The sequence below is a fragment of the Microtus ochrogaster genome, chromosome 16, assembly GCF_000317375.1.
Source record: "Microtus ochrogaster isolate Prairie Vole_2 chromosome 16, MicOch1.0, whole genome shotgun sequence".
Taxonomy (NCBI): Eukaryota; Metazoa; Chordata; class Mammalia; order Rodentia; family Cricetidae; genus Microtus; species Microtus ochrogaster.
In genome coordinates, this window is record NC_022018.1 from 56,595,859 (window position 1) to 56,613,071 (window position 17,213).

The window sequence follows — 17,213 nt, forward strand, 5'->3', positions numbered from 1 at the left end:
AAAACAAAACAAAACAAAAAGGCTAGGCTCACAACCAAAAATATAAAAATTTAGATTTTTAAGAAATTTTATATGTCCGGGTGATGGTGCACTCCTTTAATCCCAGCATTTGGGAGGCAGAGACAGGCAGAGGTCTCCATGAGCTTGAGTCTAGCCTGGTCTACAGAGAGTGTTCCAGGACAACCAGGATTACACAAAAATAAAACCCTATCTCGAAAAATTAAAAAAAAAAAACAGACAAATTTATGTGTATGACTGTTTTGCCTACATGTGTGTATGTTTACCATGCATATGACCATGAGGTCAGAAGAAGGTATCAGTCCCCTGGAACTGGAGTTATGGATACTGTCAGCCACCATATGGGTGCTGGGACCTGAACTAGGGCTCACTGCAAGATCAGCAAGTTTTCTGTTGATTGCTGAGCCATTTTCCAACCTCTAATTGAGTGATCTTATGGCATCTCTGTTCTTACCTGTAATTGAGAAACCCAGGACTCTAATGCTGTTTGTTTTTTGACTTTTTGCGGGAAGACATGGACAGCATTCTCTGTTTACCCTAGACAGGGCACCAACGAAGAATTCCAAGCAAGGCTAGCTTAGTGAGTCAGTTTATTAGGTTGTGGTCAGATGTATGGATAACAAAGGCAGCTGTATCCCTGAACAGACTTCCCAGCATGGTCACAACTCCTGTCCACTGGAGAGTCTTTCTCTCCCTGACTTCTTTCTTGCTTTTATAAACTTGCAGGGTGAGGGAGAGTGAATCTCCTAACTTTCTGGAGCTTTCTGATCCTTGTACATTTCACTTACTTATTGAATCCTCTGGGAAGAAATGTTTTGGTTGGGTGGGGGTTGCGGGACTGTCATGGAACACTGCTCATGTGTGTTTAAGTGTTTTGGAGTCTACCCTATTGTCCTAATTTCAGGTAGTCTTCATAGTTGTTAAAGATGGTTTTTCCACCGGATGCTGTTACACAGATAGATATTTATACGCATTTGTCTTTATTTTTGGTAGAAAATGATGCATCCTGTCGCCGCCAGTAATCCAGCGTTCTGTGGGCCTGGCAAGCCTTCCTGCCTCAACGAAGATGCCATGAGAGCTGCTGATCAGTTTGATATATATTCATCCCAGCAAAGCAAGTACGGCCACACAGTCAGCCACAAACCAATGGTTTGTCAGAGGCAAGACCCATTAAATGACACACACTTGCAGCCTACCAGTGGCAGAAACATAGAGATAAAAGATGAACTAAAGAAAAAGAAAAACCTCAATCGATCTGGTAAGCGCGGCCGGCCTTCAGGAACCACCAAGTCAGCAGGATACCGGACCAGCACGGGCAGACCCCTGGGAACTACCAAAGCAGCTGGATTTAAGACGAGTCCAGGCAGACCTTTGGGTACAACCAAAGCTGCAGGGTACAAGGTCAGCCCAGGGAGACCTCCAGGTAGCATTAAAGCTCTGTCCCGACTTGCAGATCTTGGTTATGGCTGTGGTACTGCTGCCTTCCCTTACCCTATGATGCATAGCAGAGCAGTTCATGGGGTTCAGGAAACCAGTGGTGAAGTCAAGCCACCCAGTGAGTGAGCAAGGCAGGAGAGCATGTGCTATGAGCAGACTGAGGTGCCCCAAAGCTTCTTGCTTTACTCTGACTTTTCCACCTGGACTTCCCAGTTTTGTTTTTCTGTTTGATCTCCCTCACTCCCCACTTGATTTTTGTTTCTTTCGTTTTTGCTCAGAAGCTGCCACTGGTTGGGCAGGAGTAGTGCGTTGTACCTGTAGTGTCCAAGGTTCAGACAGTGCTCAGCTAAGTCCTTGCTTTCCCTTTGGGTCATTCTTAGTGGACGCTTCACAGGCCAACGAACTGCCACGGTTGACTTTGAGTTGTGAGTAAACCCGTGTGTAAGGTTTACCCGAGGCTTCTAACTGACAGGGTGAAACAGCAACTAGGAGCAGATCAAAGGGCGTGCCTGTGTGAGTTTAGAACGTCCTTGAAGTAAGACACAGCTGTTTGGATGCTTGGGAATTTAAAACACAGCTTCTTATTTATTGATTCACATGACATTAGATGATCATGATTTCTAAAACATTGTCTGATACTTGCCTTGCAGAGATTATAGTTACAGGCTATATGTTTTTCAGTTGCTTAAGAGCATATACACCATACACTACGAATAATTCATTCTTACAGCAAAATGCTTACATACTTTATAAGCCTGCACATTATATTTAATATACAAGAAAGAGAAACCTTAAGGTCTGCATGTAACTATAATCATTCTATTTTGTCTTTCATATACTTAGTGAGTTTCAAAATATTATATTTAAAAACATTTATTACTAGTGCTCATTTAGAATGGTTTTTTAGTTTTTCTGAGTAATTGTTATTATATTGCATTAGTACTTAACTGTATCTTCAGGTTTATATCTACCAAAGGACACAAATTGAGTGGTAGACTGCAGAACTGGTCTAAGAAAGCAGTTTCCTGCCTATTAAGACCCAAATACCAAGAAATATAAGAACTCAGTATGCATGAACCCTGTAAAATGATTGCTGATTACGTTAAAAATGGCATTGTGGCTCCAGGAAGACTGCTTTTTCAAAAGAAATCTCTTCTCCCTAGCGAGGTTTGCTTTCAAAGTAATATAGAAAAGAGAAAAATACTGGGCACAAAGGTATAGTTACAGAGGGAAATCTTCCTTTCTGTTAAATTTTATTTATTTTGAGTTTTACATAAAATATTATGAACTTCAGAATTGAAAAGCTTCACTAGGCAGAGGCAGATGGATCTCTGTGAGTTTGAGAGGTGTGCATAGTGATTTCCAGGGCAGCCAGCTCTAAGTAGAAATCCTCTCCTAACAAACAGAACAAAAAACAAAATTACTTTTTTTAACTTGCATTTCAAAATGCCTTTGATATTAAAATGTAGATTAAAGACTCAAAAACTTTAAAAATAATCAAAAGTATAAAAGGACACATACCCATTGGTTAGGCTTGCTCTCAGACCATGTAAACTGACTTTACGTAAATTCCATGGTTTAGACCTTTCAGGAGACAAGCAGCAAACCTCAGGTGCCCCTAGGGATAGCTGACACCCAGCTGGGCTTCTGCTCGGACAACGAGAGATGTTGCATTGCTTGGGGGATCAGTGACCTCAACAGGACCAGCTTTGCACAAATAGGCAACCGTGGACAATGCTGGGTGACTGCACAACCAGTGCTATCATTCGGGCAGCTCAGTTGCTTCAAGTGTTTCTTCTTGCAGAAGCCTAGAACATAAAATTTGTAATAACTTACTCAGAACAGTGTAACTTCTGACATGCACAAATACTTGCATCCTCATTGTGTATTCATCTGGGTCCCTTGAGTACCCATCACTTAGCTATTTCTGAGGATGTTCAGCAGTTGACTGCTTAGAAACCCTTGCACGGCCAGTTCCTGAAGATGGCTGCAGTATTCTGTGGAATACTGTGCTCCACTGTCAGGGATTGGGCGCATATTACGTGTCATAGTAAGTCCACTAACATCCTTCCAGTTTGGTTTCATTCCTGCTTTTATACCCGTTTATTCGTTTCTTTGCTGTTCCACACCTGTTCCCTTCCCCCACTCCCCAGTACATCTACTCAGTGGTGCTGTGCTGTGTGTCAGAAGACACAGTGGGTGTATTATTGTGTAATGAAATGGGACATCGGTTTAAGGAGAGGTGTTCATAACAGTGTTGTATAGGGAGCTCTAGCCCAGGAAGGGGGGATGCATGGCTACAGCTGTGGATGGGTAGCATCACTTAGAAAACTGAATTTACTGTTCCTGTGAGCCGTTCCCTGGAGTATTAAGTGTGAGCGCTGGTGAACATCTGGTTCTACTCACTGCTCTCCTTGTGGACAGTTTACTAGTGCCATGCCGGAGAGACAGATGACGTGAATGAAGTCTTCACATTTAAAATATTTGCTTCTACATGATCTAAAGACTGCGTTCTGCATCTTCTGTAACATGGTCTTTTGTCATGAAAGACACTGAAATAGCATGTTAAACAGTTGCCTAGATGTCAGTGTATTCAGTTGGAAGAACTGCCCCCCCCCGTATAATTGTTCCTTAAAAGGTAAATTGCTAATTTTATACACGTGATTCTATTCTTCATAAAATAGGTTTCACTATCTATATTAAAACTGTTTATCAGAAAATGATCTACTATGCCAGTAAGTTGTTTTACTTTTTCTTAAAGGGTATTTTAACATGCCTTATTTATTATTGTTATATAACAAGGAATCAATCAGATGAAAATTTCATTTTCCACAAGTATTCCCTTGCCTAACTAATCTTTAGTATGGGGTGATTTTGATACTATCTTTGGAGTTTTGCACTGGATATTAAAAAATATATTGGCACAATATATTAAAAAATAAAATAGTAATTGGTTTAATTTTTAATATTTGGGAGCATTTTTTAAAATCAGTGTTGAAATCAGACTAATCTTTGTATTTTTAATTTAAAAAAGAAACATCTGTCAACGTGGTATTTATTCATTCTAAACTGCTGTTTGTGTGAATTTACATATATATTTTCATGAAATACGAATATTGAATTTCTTTGAGGTAAAATCTGGATCCATTTAATATGAGGTTAAGGGTGCTTCATCCAGTGTAAGAATGACCACAATGTGTTTAGATAGTGAGCTTCTTTATACTTTAAGAAGTTTTAAAAGAGCAGTTCAGGGTTGTTGATAACTTCTCTGTCAGTTCCTTGGCTATATGCAGTAAGCTTTTATAATCCGTCACAGTAATAAATTCACAACAGTCTTGGGCATAAAAAGTTTGGATGCCCTTTTGCTCTGTGTGTTACAATGTCATTGACTTCGCTCAAACTCTAAGATGTATCTTAATCCTTTGCTTTCTCCTTTTTCCTTCCAAATAGACAGATCTGTGTTCTCACATACAGTGTATTTAAGTTTTTGAGAATTAATCCTGTAGCAAGTCAATTGTGTGATTTAATCAGGCCACTCTGATTCTTTGATTCACAATTTCCTTTTTCCACAGACAATTATGAAGCAAATAATTACCATTTAACTGATAATAAGCACGTTGTCCTCTGCTGTAAAAAGTCCGAATAGATACTGTGTATGTTTAATGTCCATGAACTTGAGCTACTCGTGTGCAATTATGTGTATGGGAATGGAGTAGTGTTCATGATTTGTATCTGCATCATCATATGGATGTATATTTATTAATAAAGTCATCACTTTAAAACCAACTGTTTACTGCTTTATTTTTTTCATTAATTTATTTTGTATTTGGCTGTAGGGGATCGTGTGCATGACACATTGTGCACATAGAGTCAGAAGACAACCTTTGGGAGTTGGTTCTCTCCACTCAGGTGGTCAGGCTTTGTGGTACCTGATGTGGGATTCCCCTCTGTATGCTGTGATTACCAGTGGTGAATAAAGAAACTGCCTTGTCCTGTTGATAGGGCAGAACTTGATACGGTAGGTAGCAAAAACTAAACTGAATGCTGGGAGAAAGGAGGCAGAGTCAGAAGCCATGTAGCCCCCTGCTAGAGATGGATGCAGGACAGAACTTTACTCGGTAGGCCACAGCCACAGGGCGATAAATAGATTAATAGAGATGGGTTAGTTTAAGATAATGAATTAGCCAGAAATATGCTTAAGCTATTGGCCAAACAGTATTGCAAATAATACAGTTTCTGTGTGATTATTTTGGGACTGAGCAGCCCGGAACTAACTAGCGGCCTTTCCTTTCAACAGGCACCAGTGGTACTTGGCCCACTGCGCCTTCTCTCCCACTGCTTTGTTTCTTAGCACAGTAGAGAAGCCGAATGTGCTAAACTTTGATTTGTTGGTAGTGTGTGTGTGTATATATATATAGAGAGAGCGTTCTAATCTGCCTTTACTCATTTGTTTTATATATAGTGTGTCTTCTGCAATGGCATCTTTCCATCTAGTTCTGGTTGGCAGCCAACAACGGGCAACTGCTTGTCTTGCTTGGGGGGCTTCAGGTTCCTCCCTGACCAACAGCTCACAAGGAAGGAGTTCACCCTTCTTCACTGGGAATTCCCAAAGATTTTCATATAAACGTTCCTTGATTTAAATGAAGTAGCTTTAAAGGTCAATACATTGTAAGCAGAAAAGTCACTGAACAGGCCTAATCTATCAAATGTACCGGCAACACCGCATGCTGGGATGAGTTGGTTCTTTACAAATCAATGGGAGGGTCAGTGGGATTACTGAAGAGGTAAGGCGCTGGCCCCACGACCCTGGCAGTTTGAGGCACTAGATGTCATTCTGTTGAGATTATTCATCGCTAGGTTCAAATGCTCCAGCTTTGCCTTGTAGAAGCCATTCAGGTTCCTTAGTCATTTAAAAAAACGTTTATTATTATTGTAAGTGTATGATTTATTTGTGTGGGCATGCACATTTCGGGGCACAAGTGTTGCAGTCAGAGAACAACTTTGTGGAGTTGCTTCTCTCTACGTGAATTTTGAGATTAAGCTCAGGTAATCATGTTTATACGATGAGTATTTTACCTGATGTCAGCCCTTCCTTGGTCATTTTGACTTGGGATAGCTTCCTTGTGTCTTGGTATGACTTAAGAAATAAAAGGTTGCCAGTCCGTGATGACACACACCTTTATTCCCAACACTTAGGCAAAGGCAGACAGATCTCTGGGTTCGAGGCCAGCCTGGTCTACAGAGCAAGATCCAGGATGGCTAGGGCTACAAAGAGAAACCCTGTCTCAAAAAACAAACAAAAAAAGAAAAAGAAAAGATCTTTGAGATAGCAAGAAAATTTAGGCAATAAATAAAATGTTTAAAAAGGACCTTAACAGTGACCTAATTTTTTGTTTGTTTTTTCTAGAATGATCTCATATTCACCATGTAGCAGAAGGTGAGCTTGAACTCACGGTGCCACCGCCACAGCTCCCAAGTCCTAGGATTATGGGTATATGTCTTAGTGCTGGGCCAACAAAATCATATTTACAATTTTATTCTTAAATACAATAAGTTAAAGAAAGGTAGGTTAGGTGCCTGGAGATGTAATTTGGTTGAGTGCTGGCTTAGTGTAGTCGAAGGTCTAGGGTGGATCCCCAGCACTGCATAAAACTAGGGGTACTGATTCATACTGGTCCGTGCCTGCACCCCCTGCAATCCTGCACTTTGTTGGGATAGGCAGGAGGATCAGAAATTCAGGATCATCCTCCACTATGTACATCCCAAGTATTAGACCAGCCAGCAATACATATGACTCTTGCCTGCTTTTGTTTGTTTTGTTTTGAGACAGGGTTTCTCTGTGCTGCCTTAGCTGTCCTAGAACTCTCCTTGTAGACCAGGCTGGCCTTGAATTGAGAGCTCCACCTGCCTCTGCCTCCTGGTGTTGATATTAAAGGTTTGGGCCACCATGCCCAGCTAAGACTCAAAAAAGGAAAGCAGATACCCTCAAGGGCTCCCGTTTGAAGTGATGCATTTGTTCTAAGAGGCATTTCTAGTTCAAATCAGATTCCAGGTGTCTCTTTATAGATATTAGAGTTGGGAATTAACAAGCCTCAAGCAGGTAAATGCAGGCATAGTTCAGTAGCCTGGTACTCCACTTGGTTTGGACTATGTGCCCACCCCTCTTCCAGTAAGGCACTTGGCAACCTGGGACCCTTACCTGCGAATGCCACACACATCCCTCTCTTAGCAATGCGTCCTGCCACCTGTTAGCAGACTAGGATCCCTGCCGGTGCTGATATGCATGCACATCCCACTCTGAACAGTGGAATAAATTCCTCCTCCCCTTAATGACTGTCACATTTGGACAGATTCTATTCAGTTTTACTTAGCTTTATGTTCCATTAAGAGAGCAGAAATGCCAATCCTACCTGAACTGTCTTGGGTTGTATTTACAATAAAGCAAACTGTCCTCAAAGTTGATTTCCAGAGAATCCCCTATTGCCATCTTTTCCCCCGAGACAGGGTGTCTCTGAGTAGCTGTTCTGGAACTCGCTCTGTAGACCAGGCTGGCCTTGAACTCACAGAGATCCACCTGCCTCTTATGGGATTAAATCCCATGTGCCACCATCCCCTATTGACATCTTAGCCTGTGCATCATTGGGCATGCTTATGATTAAAGTCAGGAGTGGTGTGGGAAGAGACAGACACAGTAGAGAAATAGTTATAGAATAACCTGTCAATCAACAAAGAAAAGCACTGAAACCATAACGCTAGGAACCAGCCGTTTCCTCCTTTTGGCTCCATAAAAAAGAAGCCCCAGGTAATACTCTTTCTAATCTGTACTATTATTTTCCTTTGAATAAAGTAATTTTGCTGCTTTGTAATCTGTACCTTTCATTCTCAAGTAAAATGCCAAGACCCTGGGAACCCCGTCTAGACCACCCCAGACTCCACCACTAGCAACAATCCTCCTTATTGGTGTTTTCCGATTATAGCCCTGGACCTCTTATTGGAAGAAGTAGGTCGCTGGGGGCTGGGCTTTGAGAGTTTATGCTTCGCCTCATTTCCCAGTTTGATCCGTGCTTCATGTCTGTGCTTGAAGATGTGACTTCCCAGCTTCCTATGCTGCTGCTGCTGCTATAGACTTCCCTCAGGACCCATAAACCACATGAACTCTTCCTTCCGTAAGCTTTCTTTTTTTATTGAGAAAAGGAAAAAAAGTTTCCCCCTCCTCCCAGCCTCCCATTTCCCTCCCCCTCCTCCCACCCTTCTCCCCCTTCCCCCACTCCTCTCCCCCTCCCTCTCCAATCCAAAGAGCAGTCAGGGTTCCCTGCCCTGTGGAAAGTCCAAGGTCCTCCCCCCTCCGTCCATATCTAGGAAGGTGAACATCCAAACTGGCTAGGCTCCCACAAAGCCAGAACATGAAGTAGGGTCAAAACTCCCTGCCATTGTCCTTGGCTTCTCATCATCCCTCATTGTTCGCCATGTTCAGAGAGTCCTGGTTTTATCCCATGCTTTTTCAGTCATAGTCCAGCTGGCCTTGGTGAGCTCCCAATAGATCAGCCCCCTTCCGTAAGCTTTTGACCATGATGTTTTGTTACAAAAGTAACTGGTACATACTTTTAAGAAGTGTTGTTTTGTTTTTCATTGGTTGAGACAAACTCACTGTGTATCCCACCTTGAACCTGAGCTCCTTCTTCCTCTGAGCTGGAATTTACAGGCATGGGGACTTATCCTGGTATGGCCGCCTTCTCTGCAGAGGAAAGAGCTTGCCTGCCCTGGCTCTTTCTGATAACGGGAGGGGGTACTCACCTTACCTTCTCACATTTATTCTCCTCTAGACTTAATCTTAGAGATGATCTCCTCTGGTAGTCTTAAACCCCTCCCTATAGGCTCCTCACTCATTAGCGTACAAATTAAGCCAGTATTTATTTTGTGGCAGGAACTTATTTCACTGATGTCGAATTCCCAGTCTTAAGTGATCCCTCTACTGCTCTGTCCTGTTTGCTTTCCAATGAAGTAGGGGAAGTGTGGGGGACAGCAAGATTGTGCTAGAGGGGTGTAGATAAACTCTGAAACTTGAGCCTTTTGGTTCATCTGTTCTTTGTTGCAGATTACCCTGAACACACTTGAGAACTTAACCATGGTAAAAGCATGGCTGTAAGACTTATCCCTGGGGTCAGATTAGTGATGCATTTGTCTGACCTAACATTCTATTGGGTGGGCAAAAGGAGACTTCAGTTGTACTAGAATTGCAGGATCCAGATAGCAAAGGCTACTAGTTTGAAGTGCTTACCTGCACCAGGCTCCATGCTCATCACTTTTACATGGCCACAGGATACTAAGTATTTCACCACACCCTGTGCTCGTGGCTTTTACATAGGCACGGGATACTATGTATTTCACCCCATTTTACGGATGAAATAACTTTCAGGAAAATGTTACATTGTGGAATATTATTTTAAGGTGTGTTACATTTGCTTTAGGATGTAAAGATGAGTTGCTTTTGTTTACGTTGCATTTGTTTAACTCTGTGAAGATGTGATTCTTGGCCTGTCTAAAACACCTGATGGTCTAATAAAGAGCTGAACAGCCAATAGTGAGGCAGGAGCAAGGATAGGCAGGGCTGGCAGGCAGAGAATAAATAGGAAGAGAACTCTAAAACCGAAAGAAGGAGTATGATAGACAAGGGGAAGAGTATGTCAGGGGTCAGTCACAGAGTAAGAATAAAAGTAAGATATACAGAAGAAAAGGGAAAAGCCCAGAGGGAAAAGTTAGCTGGGATAAAGTAAGAAAAGCTGGCTAGAAACAAGCTGAGCTAAGACTGGGCATTCATAAAGAAGAATAAGACTCTGTGTGATTTATTTGGGATCTGGGTGGCCGATCCCCCAAAAGAGCCAAGAGCAAAGAGTAAGAAACAACTAACAATACTACATAGACCTAGAATTCACTATGTAGGCCAGTTGGCTTATGAAACTCACAACCATCTGCCTGTCTCTGCCTTCAGAGGGATTAGAAGAATACACCACCATGCCCAGCCTCTTTTTTATAAAATTTTTATTTTGTATGAATGTTTTGCCTGCCTGTATGTATGCTTACCACAAGTGTGCTTGATGTCTGAGAAGGCCATAAGGGCATCAGATTCCCTGGAACTGGGGTTACAACCAGTTGTGAGCTACCTGATGTAGGTCCTAGGAATTGAAGACAGATCCTCTGCACTAGTGGAAAGTGCACTTAACCTCTGAACCATCTCTCCAGCCCCAATATAATATTCTTTTTATTTTCCTGTGTGTGTGTTTATGTGGAGGCTTATTATTACTTATAAATGCCTGGTCTTAACTTGGTTTGTTTCTTGCCTGCTTTTCCTAAATTATCTTGTCTACCTTTTGCTTCTGGGCTTATACTTTTCTCTGTTTCTGTATTTCTTTTCCTTTCTTATTTTGTGTCTGGCTGGGAGACCGGCCCCCTCTTTTCTTGATCCTTGATCTCCTCCCAGATTTCTCCTTCTATTTATTTGCTGCCTGCCAGCCCTGCCTATCCTTTCTCGTGCCTTGTTATTGGCCATTCAGCTCTTTATTAAACCAATCAGGTATTTTAGACAGGGAAAGTAACACAGCCTCACAGAATTAAACAAATGCAACATAAAAGAATGCAACACATCTTTGTATCATTAAAAACAAATGTTCCACAGCATAAACAAATTATCACATTTTAATATTCCGCAACATAGTTAGACCCTATCTCAAAAAAAGTTACATAAAGTACTGATTTAATATTATTGTATGCCCAGGTGGTGGTGGTACTCCAGAGACAAAGGAAGGTAGATCTCTGTGAGTTTGAGGTCAGCCTGGTCTACAGAGTCAGTTCTAGGACAGTCAAGATTATAAAAACCTGTCTCAAAAAAACCAAAATATTTATTTATATTTCATGTTTATGGGTGTTTTTCTGCATATATGCATGTGCACATACGTGCGTGCACTTGTATGTGTGTACCATGTTAGTGCATGGTACTGATGGAAGCCAGAGGCAGCACTGCATCTCTGAGATTGGAGTTATAGATGGTTGTGAGCTACCATGTGAGTGCTGGGAATCAAACCCTGGTCCTGTGCTGTTAAGAGGTGAGTCATTCCTCCAGGTTCTGGCTCTGCAATTTAATGCCTGAGACTTGTAGCACACAAGTCCTCAGAGGCTTATTGCTTTGGGCTTTTAGTGACAGTAGCCAGCACCCAGCTAAGTATTACAGCTTCTTGACTCAGAGCGCCAAGACTTTTGGCTTGTAACCTTTGGCTTTCTACAAGATCACATGTGCTCTTAACCTCAAAGCCATCTTTCCCTCTTCTTTCCATTCCCTCCTCTCATTTGTGAGACAGGGTCTCACTCTGTAGCCTAGGATGGTTTGGTTGTAGCCTTGACTGGCTTGGAACCCACAGTAATTCTCCTGCCTCACAGGTTTCCTAGTGCTGGGATTTTAGGCATGAACCACACACCTGGCTAGGTCTTGGTTCTGAAGATGCTTCTAAAGAGGCCTTCCACTGTCCTTGAGTTCAAAGTACTCAGCATGCTCAAGTGTCATATTCTTAGTATTATCTTCTGAGCCCCAGTGTTAAACCAACCAATCAATTAAACCGTACTTGCTAGATGTTAGTAGATTATAGGATGCTCAGTTACAAAAAATATATATTGTGAAAACTTAGCAGTTATATGAAGTTCAAACTTAACCAGATTTGCTAGCGTCACATGGTTAAGTAATCAAGAAAATCTGCGACTTCCCAAGGTTCTGTCCCTCCTCCATTGTGTACCTACAAGCTTCTGAGACTTTATTTCTTGAAATGAAGGGTATTAACTCTGCAGGCAGGTGCAGTATGTGCTGCAAGCCGCCAGGAGATGGCCTGGGAGGCCTGCTGAAGCCCTACTCTGATCTCAAAAATACCCATGCCAAAGCGTCTTCCGGTACAGGTTGCACGCGACTGGCCCGACTCCAAGATGGCGTCTGCAGAGGCCGCCAAAAGTCAAGATGGCGACCCGCAGCCGCGCCTGCGCTCTCAGGTCTCCTCCCCCAGCCCTGCTGGGGTTGGGGGCGCGCCTCCCGTTGCCGTGCAGCGGTTGTCTTCCACCGCGGTGGCTGTCGCCGCGGTTCCCTGTCGCGCGCCATGCGTCTCCTCTGCTGGTGGCAACTACTGCTGTGGGTGCTGGGCCTTCCGGCCTGCAGCCTGGAAGGTGAGTGCGGGCCCGGCCCGGGAAGGCGGCTGCGTGGGGGCGACGCGTTGCTCCTCGCTCGCCCGGCGGCGGTGCGGTGCGGGGCAGTGCGGGGCGGTGCGGGGCGGCGCGGGGCGGCGGGCGCTGGAGGCACAGCCGGCCTGAGCGGAGGGAGTGTTTGGCGCTGGCCGAGGCAAACCTTGATTGTGGCTGTGGCCATTAGAATCCCAGAGCTCTGCGTGATGCCTGCGTCATGTTGTCAGTCCCGGTCAGTCCTGCCACGGGCGCCAGGAGACAGCTTCTCACTTCCTGGATGATATGCCGAGGCTCACAGGGGATAAGCAATTTGCCTGTTCGCACTTCCTGGTAAAGACCAGAGCCTGAAGTCTCTCTGACCTCACAGTTCATGCTGGAGTCTATCCTGCTGGACCACTTTTCGAAGATGGCCACTCTTGCTCAGTAGGTATCTGCATGAAAGAAAGACCAGAAAACCAACAGCAGATTCCTGGGGCCCGTGCATATAGGGATCCCTTAAGTGAGGAAGGGAGCCACTCCGTGGGGCTAGCTAGAGTGGGAAGCGGAGAGAGGCCGCTTCATGGCTCTTTTATCCACCCCATTAAAATCCATTTCTTTAGAATTTATTTATTATGTATACAGTGTTCTGCCTGCAGGCCAGAAGAGGGCACCAGATCTCATTACAGATGGTTGTGAGCAACGGTGTGGTTGCTGGAACTTGAACTCAGGACCTCTGGAAGAGCAGCTGGTGATCTTAATTGCTGAGCCATCTCTCCAGCCCCCTAAAATCCATTTAACAGAAAAAAATTTTTCCTTCCCTGGGCATGCCCTGCAGGGAGGCAGTGCTGAGCTCAGAGAAAGGGGATGTTTCTGAGACAGAATTTCATGTGACCTTGGCTGGCTTTGCAGTCGCGGTTCTCCAGCCTTCACTTCCGCACCAAGCATTTTCTTTGCCGTCGTTTGTTCTGAGAGAGCCCTGACCGGCCCCAGATTGGTGATCCTGCTGCTTGCCCAGTGCTGATTACAGACGTCATCGTTCCCACTTATGGATGCCTCACCTGAAACTGAGCCTTGGGACCAGTAAATCCCGAGTTCAGGATATACAGCCAGGGTTGAGGGTCAGGGTGTAAGCCCATGCCTGCCAGATCTCACAGCCAGGAGTTGCTGTTTTCATTCTGTTTACTCACTGGCCTTAAAGATGAGGAAGGTGTATGGATAATGGGCTCTCTTGACTTTGGAAGGCGCTGGAACAAGGGATAAAGGGGCGAGAGTGTTCGTTCTCCTGGCTCGCTTCCCCGGGGCTTATTACAGGCCTGGTCTGTCCCTTACCAGAAAGCAGCAACGCTGGGAATGCCGAGAAACGGAACTCTTTGGCCCCTGCCAGCTGTCCCAAGGCTCTAGACAGCATCTCTGCAGCAGCCATGAGATATGTGAGTGGTCTAGGCTTTCCCTTTGCCGTCCTGATCTTGGCGTTCTTTAATGTTTAAAGCCAGATATGGCAGCTGAGGCCTGTGATCCCAGCACTGCATAGGTGGAGGCAGAGTCAGGAGTTCAAAGCCAGCCTCTGCTATACAAGACCATGTAACAAATAAGCAAAAGAAACAAAACAATATTACTTTTAGTTTCTCTACTTCCATGCACACATTGATAGTCCCTCGCTACTTTCTCAGGTTGTCCAGGGCTGGTAGTCACTGTGAGCTCATTGCAAAATGCAGGCTACATTCATACATTCATGTAGACCCTGAGGATAGCTCCAACTGACTAGGGCATTGGTCATGCGGCTAGGATAGACAGGATAAAGGAACCATCCCAGCCGGTTTCTTCTCAGAGTGACTGAAAATACAAAGTCCGTTCCCCTAGAAGATACTACTGATGAATTAGCACTTGGGGCTAGCGGTGCTGCCCAGGTGCCTAGAATTGCAGGTTAGCACCTGCTCTTGGGACCCAAAATCCTATGGTAGTCTTTACTAGGTGATCAGATAGCAGCCTGTTATTTTGTTATTTGTTGTTTGAGGACTGACTCACAATGTAACCCATCCTAGTTTGAAGTCAGAGAAATCCCCCTGCCCCAGGTTCCTCATTATCAGCATTACCAGTACAACTTACCATATCCAGCCCATTTTCAGAGTCTAACCATGCATTGTATGCCGTGTACTACCAGCTCTGGTGTGCAGGGAAACACAATCATATGCTGTGTACTACCAGGACCAGTGTACAGAGAATGCATCATATGTCATGTACTGCCGGCACCGGTGTGCAGGGAAATGCATCATATGCTGTGTACTGATCGATGGCACCGGTGTGCAGGGAAGGATTAGACGAAGTAGAGAGTCTGCCTTCCTATCTGCAGGGCACGGCAGGCATCAAATGAATAAAAATTATTGAATGAATTATAAGGAAAATACATCAAGGAAAGCCCAGGACATTATTGGGTGCCATCTGGAGATTTCTTGCCCTGGTCTAGAGGTCCTTGTAGAAGCGAAGTTTAGTGCCTCCATTCGAAGGATACTGGATTCACGTGGAGGTGAAGAGGTGCGGTAGAGGGCTTTCTTAGCCGAGAAACCACCCTCAGGAATGGTCCAGGGCAGGTTGGGGACCAGACACTATAGAGTATAAATCACGCAGGTCAGGGGAAGTCACTGAAAATGTGTATATTGGGGAGAAGTGAGAACAGGTTTGCCCAGCAGATTCTAGTTCCCCTTGGACCGCCACGAGGAGCAGCTTTATGGAGCAGCTCTGGGAGACGGAGGTCAGTACAGCAGTTGTGCAGTGGGAGCTGGCTGTAGCCTGGTCTGGGCAGTGTTAGTGGAGTGGGGAACAGTGGATGGAGTCCGGTTGTGGCATTCTACATCTCTTCAAACTGTAAGCACCCCCGGCTACCGTCACTGTGACATTCATGTCCTAGGACGGAGGACATCTCTCCGCTACCCCTCACAGTAGTCCTGTATGTTTCCCCACATTGGTGACATTTTCTCATTTGTTACGGAAGCGTGCTGGGGATTGCCTTTAGGAAGCTGAGGTTCGCTGCCCCTTAGCCCCAGCCTGTCCTGCCTTTCCTCATTAGGCTTCCTTGCACAGACGGCAAAGGGTCTTCTGAGAGAGGCTGAGTGGTGGGAAGGCCCCGACTCTGGGTGCTGCTCCCTGGGAGAATGGGCCCAGTGCCCCCATTGTTGTTTTATTTCCCGAGCAATTTACTTGAAATTAGTGATACAATAATTTGGTACATGGGTCAAGCTACGATCAGTTTGTCAAGTTAAAGAAATTCTCCCTCCTCTCTTTTGATGGGGTCTCACTGTGTAGCCTGGTTGGCCTGGAACTCACAGAGATCTGCTTGCCTCTGCCTCCCAAGTACTGGGTTTAGAGATGTGGGCTCCTGTAGTATGAATTCTAATCTGTCTTTATAATAAAAACCCAGAGTCAGATATTAGGGGTGAAAGCTGAATGGTGAGAGAAGCAGAACAGCAGCCACTAGTTCTTATCTCTGAGACATCCTCAGACCAAATGGGGCATCCTGTCTCTGCAAGTCCCCAGACTGGATGCTCTGAGCTCCTGTCTCCTCCCACCTTATATTCCCCTCTCTGCCCAGCCATATCACTCCTGTCTCCACCTCCCTAGTGCTGGGATCAGAGGTGTGAGTTCTGTCTCTCAAGTGCTGGGATTAAAGGTGTGTGCCACCGCTGCCCGGCCTCTATGTCTAACTAGTAGGGCTTAGCTCTGATCTTCAGCAAGCTTTATCTGTTATAGCACAAACAAATATCATCACAGGCCACCATCATTATTTTCTTAGTGTCTCTGTTATCTTTTCCTAGCTGGTGGTCTTCACTGGGTTTTTTTATTTCTTTGTTTATTTTTTAATTGTATTTCATGTGGCAAATCGCAGATTTCTAGTGTTCTGTGTTTATCTTTTTACTTGGCATCTGTCAGTACAGCACTCCTGACTATGGTCTCCATAACTGGAGAAGGTAGGTGACTCTCTGATAGGAAAATGGAAACCTTTTCTCCTTTTGGAAGATAGGTCTTTGGGGTTTGTTGGCTTTGGAGTCAGATATGACAATATGCTGCCTTCTTTAGTTGCAGAGGAGAGTGGCCATGCGTGGCGGGAAGAGGAGCCTGGCCCAGCTCTCCAGGTTGGGGCCCTCTATCTGCATGAAGAGGAGGCCACGCAGGGCCATCAGGGCCAGGGGAAGGCGGCAGAGCCTGCTGATCCCTCGCTGGGGCCGGGTCCTCGTGGAGATTCCGTGGTGGTGCTGTCGGTGATTCCGGGTGCGGCCGAAGATCAACGGAGTGCGGAGGCCCCAGATGGCACCTGCAGTGCGCTGGGTGAGGACGACCCGCGCTGCAGCCAAGACAGCCTCTTTGCGCTGCACGGTGCTGGCGGCTTCCCGGAGCGAGAAGAGGAGTACTACCCGGAGCCAGGTGTGGCGGAGGCTGAGCCCGTAGCCACCGAAGATGCCAACAGCACTGACAGCCTCAAGTCTCCCAAGGTGAACTGCGAGGAGAGGAATGTGACCGGGCTAGAAAATTTCACCCTGAAGATTTTAAACATGTCCCAGGTAGGAAGTCTG

The 17,213-nt window shown here is 44.9% G+C and overlaps 2 protein-coding genes across 3 annotated transcripts in view; both read left to right on the forward strand.

The window, feature by feature from the left end:
* Positions 1-5,238, forward strand: part of C16H5orf24 (chromosome 16 C5orf24 homolog) — an 11,546-nt gene extending 6,308 nt beyond the window's left edge. For both annotated transcript variants that reach the window (XM_005355253.3, XM_026783046.1), the window contains exon 2: positions 1,012-5,238. In XM_005355253.3, coding sequence (XP_005355310.1) covers positions 1,015-1,581 — 567 coding nt within the window. In that variant the 5' untranslated portion in view covers positions 1,012-1,014 and the 3' untranslated portion in view covers positions 1,582-5,238. The remainder of the gene's footprint in view (positions 1-1,011) is intronic.
* Positions 5,239-12,490: 7,252 nt separating this feature from the next.
* The window catches only part of Txndc15 (thioredoxin domain containing 15), a 12,559-nt gene continuing 7,836 nt past the window's right edge, over positions 12,491-17,213 (forward strand). Inside the window, exons 1-2 of the mRNA XM_005355254.2 lie at positions 12,491-12,654; positions 16,720-17,201. Of these exons, the coding sequence (XP_005355311.1) occupies positions 12,588-12,654; positions 16,720-17,201 (549 nt within the window). The 5' untranslated portion in view covers positions 12,491-12,587. The remainder of the gene's footprint in view (positions 12,655-16,719; positions 17,202-17,213) is intronic.